Below are 13,538 nucleotides of genomic sequence, written 5' to 3' on the forward strand. Positions count from 1 at the left end.
TCTGTGATGGTATGGGGGGTCGGATCAGGATTCTGTGATGGTATGGGGGGTCAGATTGAGGTTTTGTGATGGTATGGGGGGGTTGGATCAGGGTTTTGTGATGGTATGGGGGGGTTGGATCAGGGTTTTGTGATGGTATGGGGGGTCAGATTGAGGTTTTGTGATGGTATGGGGGGGGGTTGGATCAGGGTTTTGTGATGGTATGGGGGGGTTGGATCAGGGTTTTGTGATGGTATGGGGGGTCAGATCGAGGTTTTGTGATAGTATGGGGGGGTTGGATCAGGATTCTGTGATGGTATGGGGGGGTTGGATCAGGGTTCTGTGATGGTATGGGGGGTCGGATCGAGGTTTTGTGATGGTATGGGGGGGTCAGATCAGGATTCTGTGATGGTATGGGGGGTCGGATCGAGGTTTTGTGATGGTATGGAGGGGTCAGATCAAGGTTCTGTGATGGTATGGGGGGTCGGATCAAGGTTCTGTGATGGTATGGGGGGGTCAGATCAGGATTCTGTGATGGTATGGAGGGGTCAGATCAGGATTCTGTGATGGTATGGGGGGTCGGATCGAGGTTTTGTGATGGTATGGAGGGGTCAGATCAAGGTTCTGTGATGGTATGGGGGGTCAGATCAAGGTTCTGTGATGGTATGGGGGGTCAGATCAAGGTTCTGTGATGGTATGGAGGGTCAGATCAAGGTTCTGTGATGGTATGGGGGGTCAGATCAAGGTTCTGTGATGTATGGGGGGTCGGATCAGGATTCTGTGATGGTATGGGGGGTCAGATCAAGGTTCTGTGATGGTATGGGGGGTCGGATCAGGATTCTGTGATGGTATGGGAGGTCGGATCAGGATTCTGTGATGGTATGGGGGGTCGGATCCGGATTCTGTGATGGTATGGGGGGTCGGATCAGGATTCTGTGATGTATGGGGGGTCAGATCAAGGTTCTGTGATGTATGGGGGGTCGGATCAGGATTCTGTGATGGTATGGGGGGTCGGATCAGGATTCTGTGATGTATGGGGGGTCAGATCAAGGTTCTGTGATGTATGGGGGGTCAGATCAAGGTTCTGTGATGGTATGGGGTGGTTGGATCAGGGTTCTGTGATGGTATGGGGGGTCAGATCAAGGTTCTGTGATGGTATGGGGGGGTCGGATCAGGATTCTGTGATGGTATGGGGAGGTCGGATCAGGATTCTGTGATGGTATGGGGGGGTCGGATCAGGATTCTATGATGGTATGAGGGGTCGGATCAGGATTCTGTGATGTATGGGGAGGTCGGATCAGGATTCTGTGATGTATGGGGGGGGTCGGATCAGGATTCTGTGATGGTATGGGGGGTCAGATCAAGGTTCTGTGATGGTATGGGGGGTCGGATCAGGATTCTGTGATGGTATGGGAGGTCGGATCAGGATTCTGTGATGGTATGGGGGGTCGGATCCGGATTCTGTGATGGTATGGGGGGTCGGATCAGGATTCTGTGATGTATGGGGGGTCAGATCAAGGTTCTGTGATGTATGGGGGGTCGGATCAGGATTCTGTGATGGTATGGGGGGTCGGATCAGGATTCTGTGATGTATGGGGGGTCAGATCAAGGTTCTGTGATGTATGGGGGGTCAGATCAAGGTTCTGTGATGGTATGGGGTGGTTGGATCAGGGTTCTGTGATGGTATGGGGGGTCAGATCAAGGTTCTGTGATGGTATGGGGGGGTCGGATCAGGATTCTGTGATGGTATGGGGAGGTCGGATCAGGATTCTGTGATGGTATGGGGGGGTCGGATCAGGATTCTATGATGGTATGAGGGGTCGGATCAGGATTCTGTGATGTATGGGGAGGTCGGATCAGGATTCTGTGATGTATGGGGGGGGTGGGATCAAGGTTCTGTGATGTATGGGGGGTCGGATCCGCATTCTGTGATGGTATGGGGGGTCGGATCAGGATTCTGTGATGGTATGGGGGGTCGGATCAGGATTCTGTGATGGTATGGGGGGTCAGATCAAGGTTCTGTGATGTATGGGGGGTCGGATCCGGATTCTGTGATGGTATGGGGGGTCGGATCCGGATTCTGTGATGTATGGGGGGTCAGATCAAGGTTCTGTGATGTATGGGGGGTCGGATCCGGATTCTGTGATGGTATGGGGGGTCGGATCAGGATTCTGTGATGTATGGGGGGTCAGATCAAGGTTCTGTGATGTATGGGGGGTCGGATCAGGATTCTGTGATGGTATGGGGGGGTCAGATCAGGATTCTGTGATGGTATGGGGGGTCAGATCAGGATTCTGTGATGGTATGGGGGGTCAGATCAGGATTCTGTGATGGTATGGGGAGGTCGGATCAGGATTCTGTGATGTATGGGGGGGGTGGGATCAAGGTTCTGTGATGTATGGGGGGGTCGGATCAGGATTCTGTGATGGTATGGGGAGGTCGGATCAGGATTCTGTGATGTATGGGGGGGGTGGGATCAAGGTTCTGTGATGTATGGGGGGGTCGGATCAGGATTCTGTGATGGTATGGGGGGGGGGGGGGGGGGATCAAGGTTCTGTGATGGTTTGGGGGGGGGGGGGGGGGGGGGGGGGGATCAAGGTTCTGTGATGGTTTGGGGGGGTCGGATCAGGATTCTGTGATGGTATGGGGGGTCAGATTGAGGTTTTGTGATGGTATGGGGGGGTTGGATCAGGGTTTTGTGATGGTATGGGGGGGTTGGATCAGGGTTTTGTGATGGTATGGGGGGTCAGATTGAGGTTTTGTGATGGTATGGGGGGGGGTTGGATCAGGGTTTTGTGATGGTATGGGGGGGTTGGATCAGGGTTTTGTGATGGTATGGGGGGGTTGGATCAGGGTTCTGTGATGGTATGGGGGGTCGGATCGAGGTTTTGTGATGGTATGGGGGGGTCAGATCAGGATTCTGTGATGGTATGGGGGGTCGGATCGAGGTTTTGTGATGGTATGGAGGGGTCAGATCAAGGTTCTGTGATGGTATGGGGGGTCGGATCAAGGTTCTGTGATGGTATGGGGGGGTCGGATCAGGATTCTGTGATGGTATGGGGGGGGGGGGGGGGATCAAGGTTCTGTGATGGTTTGGGGGGGGGGGGGGATCAAGGTTCTGTGATGGTTTGGGGGGGTCGGATCAGGATTCTGTAAGACAAAGAAAATGAGTGAGTTTTGTGGCAGCAGATCATTTCCTACGATGTTTTAGGGCACCCGTCATTTTCTGTCACCTGCTGGGAGTCTTTAACTAAGGTTGAGTAACGTTAACGTCAATCATTACTTCAAAACACACACACACACACACACACACACACATACACACACACACACACAGACACATACACATACACACACACACAGACACATACACACACACACACACAGACACATACACACACACACAGACACATACACACACACACACACACACAGACACATACACACACACACACAGGTATTTGTTTAACACCCATCCAATGATCTCTGTTTCACTCCTTCAGTCCCAACACACACACACACAGAAAGAGTGTCATAACAACAGAAATGGAAGTGTTCGGGACCACAAGGCACAAAAAAGTACGATGACTGAATAACCAAAGACCTTTCAATGACATCCCTCCTCTGATTCTTCCAGAGACGTGTATAAAAGGCTGCGTCCAGGTTTTCCACACTTCTGGAGTCACCGCTGAGTGGAAGAATGAGGATGCAAAGTCACAGAAGGAAATAAAAAAAAAAAATAAAAAAAAGATAAAGTAGTGACTGGACATGATAAACAATAGTGAGATGGAAGAAGCCAGAAGATAAGAGCTCCTACTTGTACTTTGAACAGTTTCACCTCCACACCAGAACACGGCGTTTTGCTTTCAGTCTGCTGGTTCCATCTGCCTCTAATGGCACGCTGTGGATCTGAGTTCCTATGGCTGCTGGGTTCAGCATTCCTGGTCTGCTTCCTGTCATCGGTCAAGGCTGAAGCTGCCGTTTCGCATCCAGGTTCGGAGTCCAGCTCCAATCAGAGCCAACACGACTCCTCCAGCGTCCCTGGAATCCCCATCGTCGAATTGCACTGGCACCATGTGGAGACCCCTTTCCTGGTTGTATTCTGGGTGCTGGTGTGTTTTTTGGGCAAACTGGGTACGTAACACACAGCTGGGATGGATGGAACATAGTTGGGATGTTGCACTCAGACAAATTCTTCTGTTTGAGTAAATACAAAGATGTCTTCTTATCCCGCACTTGGAAACTATTTCAGATGTCAGCACGAATGAGTCTTAAAACAATACAAAGTTTTCTTCCCGTCTTTGGAGGAGCGTGATAAACTTGAATCATTTTAACCTTCAGGACGAAACGCCTTTGAATCTGCACCTCTGCAGAGGAAAATCTGCTTTAAAAGGAACATAATGTTTGTTTTTAGAGAGGAGAAATATTTAAAATGCACTTTGATGTGGATCTAACATGTAACGAACCAGGTTATCAGTTCCACACGCTGTTCCAGAGAGCAGGGTGTGGACACGTTTGCACAGTTTTACATTTTATATAGTTTCAAAAGCAGCAAATCTAAATTGGGATGAAACAGATTATCTGAAGTTTACATACGAGTAATATCACTTACTCTTTTGCAAGTGTGTCTTAAAAAATCTGCATTAAAATACAGTGTAAGACCAAAGCCTCATCAGTGATGGGTGGAAAAAAGAATCTGTGGCTGTAACTTCGTACTTCAGTGACTTTTTATATTTGCTTTTCATCAGTAACCTGAGGCAAGACTCCATCTTCAGGTGCGCACTGACATTTCATTTGCCAGGTTAATCATCTGCTGAGGACAAAGTGATGCTTTCTCAAACCAACAGTTGATCATTTATACATTTTGCAACCACAGAAGTTTTCTATTTATGGTTTAGTTACAGTGGCAGCTTAAAATTCATCTAACCACAACCCGAATGCACTCATTCTCTTCGCTGGTTGGGAATCAGCGTTGGAATCGGGGAGGAACGGACTGAGCTTCACTTAGCTGAGAGAGAGAGTTTAAATCAATGCAGCAGAAGGAAAAGAGTAGAAACATCTGCAGGTCCACTAGGTTAGGCATCATGATCCGACCTCTGAGGTCTAGAGAAGTGGTTTACAACCTGAGGCCTCCAAAGGGGGTCCTTTCAGGAGTAGAGGGGGTCATCAATAAACGCATTCTGTTGTCAAGTTAATGAATTATGGAATAAGTGAGTTTTGTTTTCTGAACTGAGACTGAAGTGAGAGGATTTCTCCTTTGCAAAGATAAATGCTCACAAGACTGTTTTTAAATGTTTAGTTTTTAAAAGAAAAAATGCACAAAACAATCAGGGGGTCACATTGTTTAGGTTTATGTGATAATTGTGGAAAAGTGGATCAGGATTAGTCCGCCACAAATCACAATTCACTGTCGAAATAATTGTTATTTTCCCAACTGATTTATAAAGATTTGTAAAATAAAGTTTTACCTTAGGTGTGATAGAATTATAAAGGAAATCTATTTTATTTAAAGGTTTTTTGAGTCCAGGTTTTGAAAGCTTTTTTACGTATTTTTATTATTCTTTACAATAATCAATATGTGAACATATTTATATATCTGTAAACTAACCTTTTTTCACTGTAAATATACATTTTCTAAAAATTGTGAGCTAATGTCTCTTTTCTTTTTAGCGCTGTGAGCAAATATTTTTGGGCAATTTTCATGTAAATTATTGTTCCAAGCAGCAGCTAGCTTCGGGGTTAGCTTCCTTCACTTTACCTAGCAGCAGCTAGCTTCAGGGTTAGCTTCCCTCACTTTATCTAGCAGCAGCTAGCTTCAGGGTTAGCTTCCTTCACTTTACCTAGCAGCAGCTAGCTTCAGGGTTAGCTTCCCTCACTTTATCTAGCAGCAGCTAGCTTCAGGGTTAGCTTCCTTCACTTTATCTAGCAGCAGCTAGCTTCGGGGTTAGCTTCCTTCACTTTACCTAGCAGCAGCTAGCTTCAGGGTTAGCTTCCCTCACTTTATCTAGCAGCAGCTAGCTTCAGGGTTAGCTTCCTTCACTTTACCTAGCAGCAGCTAGCTTCAGGGTTAGCTTCCCTCACTTTATCTAGCAGCAGCTAGCTTCAGGGTTAGCTTCCTTCACTTTATCTAGCAGCAGCTAGCTTCAGAGTTAGCTTCCTTCACTTTACCTAGCAGCAGCTAGCTTCTGGGTTAGTTCGTGTTATTACGAACTGCACCACAAGCTGATCAACTTTGTAAGAATTGAGTATCAAGCCTCTGCTGACCTACACAGAACATACGGCGGGGACGTTGCAGACGCTTTGTCAGTTTAAATCACGCTAAATTCGATCTTGAAGGGGACACATGCGCCGTAAACATCCCCATATATGACACATAACTTCTCTGTTCAGTTTGTTTACAGGTGTAGCAGTTTATTGTTGTTTTCTGTATTTTGCATCTATAAACCTCCTCTTTGTACAGCAAATTTGTTCAATCCTTTACGACAAACCACTGATGTGCAGTGGCGATGCTGGACAGAACCAGGCTGGAGAGGAAAACATGAATAATAAAGTTGGTGTTTTCCATCTGCGTCTCCCTCAGTCATCGAGGCCAACCACCATGTGACCAACGTCATCCCGGAGAGCGCCCTGCTGATCTGCTTCGGCTTCCTTCTGGGTGGCATGATCTGGGGTGCAGACCATGTTCAGACCTTCTCGTTGACTCCGACGGTGTTCTTCTTCTACCTGCTGCCTCAAGCCATCCTGGATGCGGGCTACAGCATGCCGAACAAGCTGTTCTTCACCAACATGGGGGGCATTCTGGTGTACGCCGTCATTGGGACCTGTTGGAATGCCGCCACCTTGGGGCTGTCGTTGTGGGGGTGTCACCAAGGCGGAGCCATGGGTAACATGGGATTCCTTATTGCTCCAGTGTCTCTTTTAGCGATGTTAGTTTGGAAAACAAGCGAAGAATTAGTCAGATTTTTGGAGAACAACTCCAAACTAATCTGTTAGAATAGAAGGTGGAATGTGAGAATTTTCCAGCAGGCTCCTGAAGTGTGTTTGATCCATTGTTCTCGCTCGGTGTGCTGCAGGCGACCTGGACATCGGTCTGCTGCAGTATCTGCTGTTCGGCAGTCTGATGGCGGCTGTGGACCCCGTGGCCGTCATCGCTGTGTTTGAGCAGGTCCACGTCAACGAAGTCCTCTTCATCATGGTGTTCGGAGAGTCGCTGCTCAACGACGGCGTCACAGTGGTTCGTTTTCTCTGCTTTGCTTTTATGATTGAAAGAGAAGTTACTTTAAAGATGTGACCAAAGAAAATATTCTGTAAAACCTTTACTTTGACTGATTTTGTATATAATTTATTCCACTTTGGTTTTTATCTATTTAAATCCATGACTAGTCCAATTAGCTCTGAAATAGTTTCAGATTTTGTTTGCTTTTTCACTTTTTTACTTTATTATATTAATTTTTTATTATTTTTAAATTAATTTATTTGTTTTATTTTATCATTGCAATTTTAATTTAATTTAAATTTAATTTGATTCTATTTAGATTTGATTATTTTATTTATATTTAATTTTATGATTTGAGTTCAATATGATTTTTATGTGAAATAATTTTTAATAATTTCTTTGACATCTTCATTTTATTTCTTCTTTCAGGTGCTTTTTAACGTGTTTGATGCCTTCGTGTCACTTGGAGGATCTAAAATCAATGCTGCAGAGATCATTAAAGGAATAGGTGAGCGATAAACGCGTCACGTCTCTGTTTGTCTCAGATGTTCTGGATAAAAACATCCGTCACAGACTTGTGTCAACCTGAATGTTCTTCCTCTTTAGTTTCCTTCTTCGTGGTGGCGTTTGGCGGTTCCCTTGTTGGTTTTGTATTTGGTCTGTTGCTCTCTCTTCTGACCAGATGTACTAAAAACATCCGTATCATCGAGCCCGGCTTCATCTTCGTCATGGGATACCTCGCCTACCTGACAGCCGAGATGCTTTCTCTGTCCGCCATCCTGTCGTGAGTTGAAGCAAAAGCAAACATCTATTTTTATTCTGTTTTTGTAGCAGCGTTGAACACAAATCTATGGAGCCAAATCAGTGCCATAATGTTTGTGGTTTTGAAAAACAAATGATAGATTCAAATATTACCAATCAAATGTTATATCAATGTGAATTTCCATGAGATTATTACTTTTTTCTAAATATGTTTCAGTATTATTTATATTTCTTTTAAACTTCAGATTTTATGTTTTCAGATTCAGAATTTTGAAATAAAGGAAATAAAATTTTCATCAATATTCATGTTTCCTGAATCCAATGTGAAAGGAGGAAGTGCTTCTGTTGTCACTCATAATGCCACACCCACTATATTCTGTAGCCACGCCCACTCACCAGATCAGGGCCAAATTCTGAAACTGAAAAACTAAAATCTAAAAGTTTAAAATGATGGTTTGGACATTTATTTTGAAGGTCTGAACCTGAAAATACAAACTTTGAAACTGAAATAAAAAACAACCACAAAAATAAAACTAAATAAAATCCTGTTTAAATTCAACTTTGTAAAAAATGTTTTATTTTAAATCAAATGATTTTTTTAAGGGAAAAAAAGCAACTTTCATTTTCAGTTTATATTTTTATTCCAAATATTTCTTTTAATGAACATTCTGGCCCTGATTTGACTCCATACGAATCAGCGGAGACTCAGCTGGACCAACGCGGCCCGTCCGGGTTGGACTTCTGGGACTAAATCAGGTTGTTTTCGCTGTGCAGCATCATGTTCTGCGCCATGTGCTGTCAGAAGTACGTCAACGCAAACATGGACGAGAATTCCGTCAACACGGTCAGATACGCCCTGAAGGTCTTCGCCAACGGATCGGAAACCATCATCTTCGTCTTTCTGGGCATCTCTGCCATCGACAAGGTGATCTGGGTGTGGAACACGGGCTTCATCCTCCTCACGCTCCTCTTCATCTTAGTTTACAGATTCATCGGTGAGATTCTGTCCTTCGCCTTCGGTTCTGAGCAGCAACATGAGGCAGAACAAACCTTTTTTTTATACGTGTGCGTAATTTCAGGTGTATTCTTGCTCACCTGGATCCTGAACAAGTACAGGCTGGTCCCTATAGACTTGGTGGACCAGGTGATAATGAGCTACGGTGGCCTGCGAGGGGCGGTTGCCTACGCCCTGGCCGCCATGCTGGACGAGAACAAGATAAAGGAGAAGAACTTGATGGTGTGCACGACTCTCATTGTCGTGTACTTCACCGTCATTTTCCAGGTCGGCATTTACAACACTTGTTAGAGTCATGTGATGCTGCTTGGTCGTGTTTGGACATAAAAGCTGAAAGTTGCGCAACCGTTGCAGGGAATAACGATGAAACCTCTGGTCAAGTGGCTCAAAGTTAAGAGAGCTGCCATGTCGGAGATGACGCTCTTAGAAAGAGTCCAGAACACAGTAAGTTCAATCAAAGCTTCTGCAAGCACCAGCCAACAGCGTCTAATCCCATCGTCTTCCTCAGATGTTTAACCACATTCTGGTGGCCGTGGAGGACATATCGGGACAAATTGGACACAACTACATGAGGGAAAAGTAGGTTAAACGCTTGTGGATCATTTCAAACGTCTCGTTGAGGGAACTCAGCCAGTTGTTTCTGTCTGAAGGTGGAAGAAGTTCGAGGAGAACTGGATGTCGTGGCTGCTGTTGAAGCCGTCGGCGAGGAAGAACCAGGACCAGATCTTCAGCGTCTTCCACCAGCTGAACCTGAAGGATGCTGCCAGCTACGTGGTGGAGGTGAGGACCAGACGGCGGGGTCTCCACGCCGCCTCTTCAGGGTTCACATAACACAAGTCTTCCTCTCCTGTGCTTTCAGGGCGAGCGAAGAGGCTCCCTGGAGTTCATCCGCAACGAAGGAGCGTTTGTTGACTTCAAGAAAAAGTTTGGTGAAGACTTCTACGACATGATGCCCGATATCATGGTCGACACATCCGACGAGCAGGACAGGATGTCGGCCACGAGGTGAGGGAACGCTGCTACTTCACTGTCTGCATAAAGACCGCTCCCTAAACATGCCACCAAACGCTTAGTTACAAGAACCGAAACAAAATAAAACCAGCATCCATGAAAACAGAAACATCAACAGATACTGGTCAGAAACCAGTAAAGTTTTTCTATAGATGTACATCTGGGTTAGACGTAGACAGCACACGGCATGTGCAACTGTCAGGGAAGAACCGCGTAAAACTGCGTCCATCGCTCAGCTTCCAAACCGCTTCCTTCAGTTACGGGTCGTAGGAAGGTCGGTCCCAGCAGTCACCAGGTGGGAGGGAACACCTGGACAGGTCAGCTGTCCATCACAGGGCCAAACACACACACACACACACACACACACCTTGAGTGATCTATCTATCTATCTATCTGTCAGTCAGTCAGGATGATTGATGTGAACACGCCTCCACACATCTTGTGTATCCAGAAATCTTGATCTGGAACCCAAACACTGATCTGAATGAAGCTCTTCAGGATTCAGGGTTTAAATTTCCAAACGATGACCAGGAAAGTCAGAGTCCAGCGCAGAAACAAGCAGACGGATGAAGGGATGAATAAAACTCTCGCGCTGCTAAGACATCGCCCCCTAGTGGCCACAAAGAACAGGAACCAGAACTGATCCTGCTGGGCTCCACGTCTAACCTGGAGCTGGTTTTCCCTGCAGAAGAGATCCAGTGCCGTCTGTGAGTCTGGAAATGTACGAGCAGACCATGCAGGCCATGAGAGAACCAGAGGACGTGAACACCCACTACCTTCTGCAGCAGCATCTCTACAAGAGCAGGAAGCAGGTGAGCATGTTCAGCCACGTGTCTGCAGGTCGCTGCCCCGCCTGTCCTAACGCCCTCTTCCCTCTCGGCCTCAAAGCATCGGCACAGATTCAGCCGCAGCCACTTCGACATCAACAAGGATGAAAGGGAGGTGCAGGAGATCTTCCAGAGAACCATGAGGAGTCGCTTGGAATCCTTCAAGTCTGCGAAGATGGGCATGGCTCCACCAAAGACCATCTCAAAGCACACCAAGAAGGACCAGCAGCAGAAGGTCAGTCTGGTTTTCCCAGCCAGCCTGAGAGGTTCCCAGTGTTTGTTACCAAGCAGAAACACGGAACCGCGTCTGAAATGGTCAGAAAACCAGAATTTAGTCCTTTCCAGGTCAAACACAACAAACACAAACTGAGACATTTTTCAGTTTCATGTCAGATTTAAACTGATGGTCCATCTGTAAAAAGTAGCTCCAGGAGGACGTTTAGCATTGTTAGCATCTCCTCCTCTAACCTCTGTCTGAACATCTGGGAAGGGAGGAGACCAGTTGTCCCGGTCTGGTCTGATCCAGGATTCCAGCTGTTCTCCTGTTCCACCATCAGGATGTGGTCCAGCGTGGTCCTGCTGGACCGGTTCTCCTGTTCCACCATCAGGATGTGGTCCAGCGTGGTCCTGCTGAACCAGTTCTCCTGTTCCACCATCAGGATGTGGTCCAGCGTGGTCCTGCTGGACCGGTTCTCCTGTTCCACCATCAGGATGTGGTCCAGCGTGGTCCTGCTGAACCAGTTCTCCTGTTCCACCATCAGGATGTGGTCCAGCGTGGTCCTGCTGGACCGGTTCCCCTGTTCCACCATCAGGATGTGGTCCAGCGTGGTCCTGCTGGACCGGTTCCCCTGTTCCACCATCAGGATGTGGTCCAGCGTGGTCCTGCTGGACCGGTTCTCCTGTTCCACCATCAGGATGTGGTTCAGCGTGATCCTGCTGGACCAGTTCTCCTGTTCCACCATCAGGATGTGGTTCAGCGTGGTCCTGCTGGACCGGTTCTCCTGTTCCACCATCAGGATGTGGTCCAGCGTGGTCCTGCTGGACCAGTTCTCCTGTTCCACCATCAGGATGTGGTTCAGCGTGGTCCTGCTGGACCGGTTCTCCTGTTCCACCATCAGGATGTGGTCCAGCGTGGTCCTGCTGGACCGGTTCTCCTGTTCCACCATCAGGATGTGGTTCAGCGTGGTCCTGCTGGACCGGTTCTCCTGTTCCACCATCAGGATGTGGTCCAGCGTGGTCCTGCTGGACCAGTTCTCCTGTTCCACCATCAGGATGTGGTTCAGCGTGGTCCTGCTGGACCGGTTCTCCTGTTCCACCATCAGGATGTGGTCCAGCGTGGTCCTGCTGGACCGGTTCTCCTGTTCCACCATCAGGATGTGGTCCAGCGTGGTCCTGCTGGACCTTTTGTTGCATCAGATTCACAATCAGCTGATATTTTCCATGAATTGAGTCTCAGTTCCATCAGCATGATGTTTCTCTTCCACTGGGAATAAAATCCGGATGAAACTGGAGTGTAGCTCCTACTGAAAGTCCCAGAATCGGTCCTGACTAGTCTGTTCCTTCCATCACAGGTTCCCAATGGAAAGAATAAAAGCTACTACTCTGGAGATGAAGGTGTGTATCTGTCCCAGTTGCTTTTTAAACGCAGCACTTGGATGCTTTGCAAACATTCCTGACTTTCCTCTCAGACTTCGAGTTCTCGGAAGGAGACAGCGCTTCTGGCTACGACGGCAACATCCCCATGAGGGTCAGCTACAGAGCCGGAGGTAAAGTAACCATCATCATCATCATCATCATGGCCGGATGTTTCCTCCAGCGCTGACTAACTCCCCGTCTCCCATCCAGCTGGAATCGAGAACCCGGCCTTCATGCCGGACCTGGACCCCCAGTCGTCGCTGCAGATCCCTCCCTGGCTGGCGGAGGCGGAGCTGGACAGCGGCACGGTGGCTCCGTCGCAGCTGGCACAGGTGAGGCTGCCATGGCCCAGCAACCTGCACCGCCTGGCTCCGCTGCGCATCAGCGGCCGCTCCACCGACTCCTTCACGCTGGCCGACGCTCCTGCTGCTCAGCAGGACGACAAGGAGGAGCTGCCTCCACCCCCACCTCCTCCTCCTCACCTGTAGCAGCACCCACCTCACCTGCTGCGCCTGCCAAAGACAGAAACTTTGCACCGTGTCCGTGGCGGTCCTGCGCCCCGGACCAAACGGTGACCTCTTCCTGGACAACAGGCGCTGCGGGAGATCCTGTCCCTGAATGTGATGAGAAACCTTTCCTAGATAATCATTTGGATCATGAGACGAGGGGTTGTGATTAGAGTGACATCAAATCGGTTTCATTTCTTTAATTTCTGTGTTTTTATTGTTTCACTGTAAGAGAAACGAGTTTCTGTCTGAAAGCTGCAGAAATAAAAACGTTTTCTGGCATCTGTGCAGTAACTTTTCCAACCTGAGCTGCAGGTTCATAAAAACACGCTTGTTAGAGGCGTTTCTGGGTAAAACCCACAGACCGTATGAAAGATGGACGCAGCCTCCGGCGGGAAAAACTGAAGCCTATATGGAAGTTCCTAAAACTGCAGTTCCCCCTTCATCCACTAGGGGCCCCAAAACAGAGCAAATCCCCATAGACTCCCATGTTAAAAAGACCAACTTCACAGCAGAAATAAACATGTTTACAGCAGGAATAAACATGTTTACAGCAGAAATAAACAGGTTTACAGCAGAAATAAACA

At 47.6% G+C, this 13,538-nt stretch overlaps 1 protein-coding gene across 1 annotated transcript in view; it reads left to right on the forward strand.

Annotated features, from left to right (window-relative positions):
- The window catches only part of LOC306770378 (sodium/hydrogen exchanger 3-like), a gene marked incomplete at both ends in the record, with an annotated part of 19,840 nt that extends 6,907 nt beyond the window's left edge, over nt 1-12,933 (forward strand). Inside the window, 15 exons of the mRNA XM_079259237.1 lie at nt 6,560-6,862; nt 7,053-7,213; nt 7,625-7,703; nt 7,802-7,979; nt 8,732-8,952; nt 9,037-9,239; nt 9,327-9,416; nt 9,481-9,551; nt 9,623-9,752; nt 9,832-9,977; nt 10,672-10,795; nt 10,872-11,045; nt 12,382-12,424; nt 12,499-12,576; nt 12,656-12,933. Of these exons, the coding sequence (XP_079115363.1) occupies nt 6,560-6,862; nt 7,053-7,213; nt 7,625-7,703; nt 7,802-7,979; nt 8,732-8,952; nt 9,037-9,239; nt 9,327-9,416; nt 9,481-9,551; nt 9,623-9,752; nt 9,832-9,977; nt 10,672-10,795; nt 10,872-11,045; nt 12,382-12,424; nt 12,499-12,576; nt 12,656-12,933 (2,279 nt within the window). The remainder of the gene's footprint in view (nt 1-6,559; nt 6,863-7,052; nt 7,214-7,624; nt 7,704-7,801; nt 7,980-8,731; nt 8,953-9,036; nt 9,240-9,326; nt 9,417-9,480; nt 9,552-9,622; nt 9,753-9,831; nt 9,978-10,671; nt 10,796-10,871; nt 11,046-12,381; nt 12,425-12,498; nt 12,577-12,655) is intronic.
- Between the last annotated feature and the right edge of the window lie 605 nt (nt 12,934-13,538).

Source organism: Telmatherina bonti, assembly GCF_933228915.1.
Source record: "Telmatherina bonti genome assembly, chromosome: 19".
In the NCBI taxonomy this organism is placed as follows: Eukaryota; Metazoa; Chordata; class Actinopteri; order Atheriniformes; family Telmatherinidae; genus Telmatherina; species Telmatherina bonti.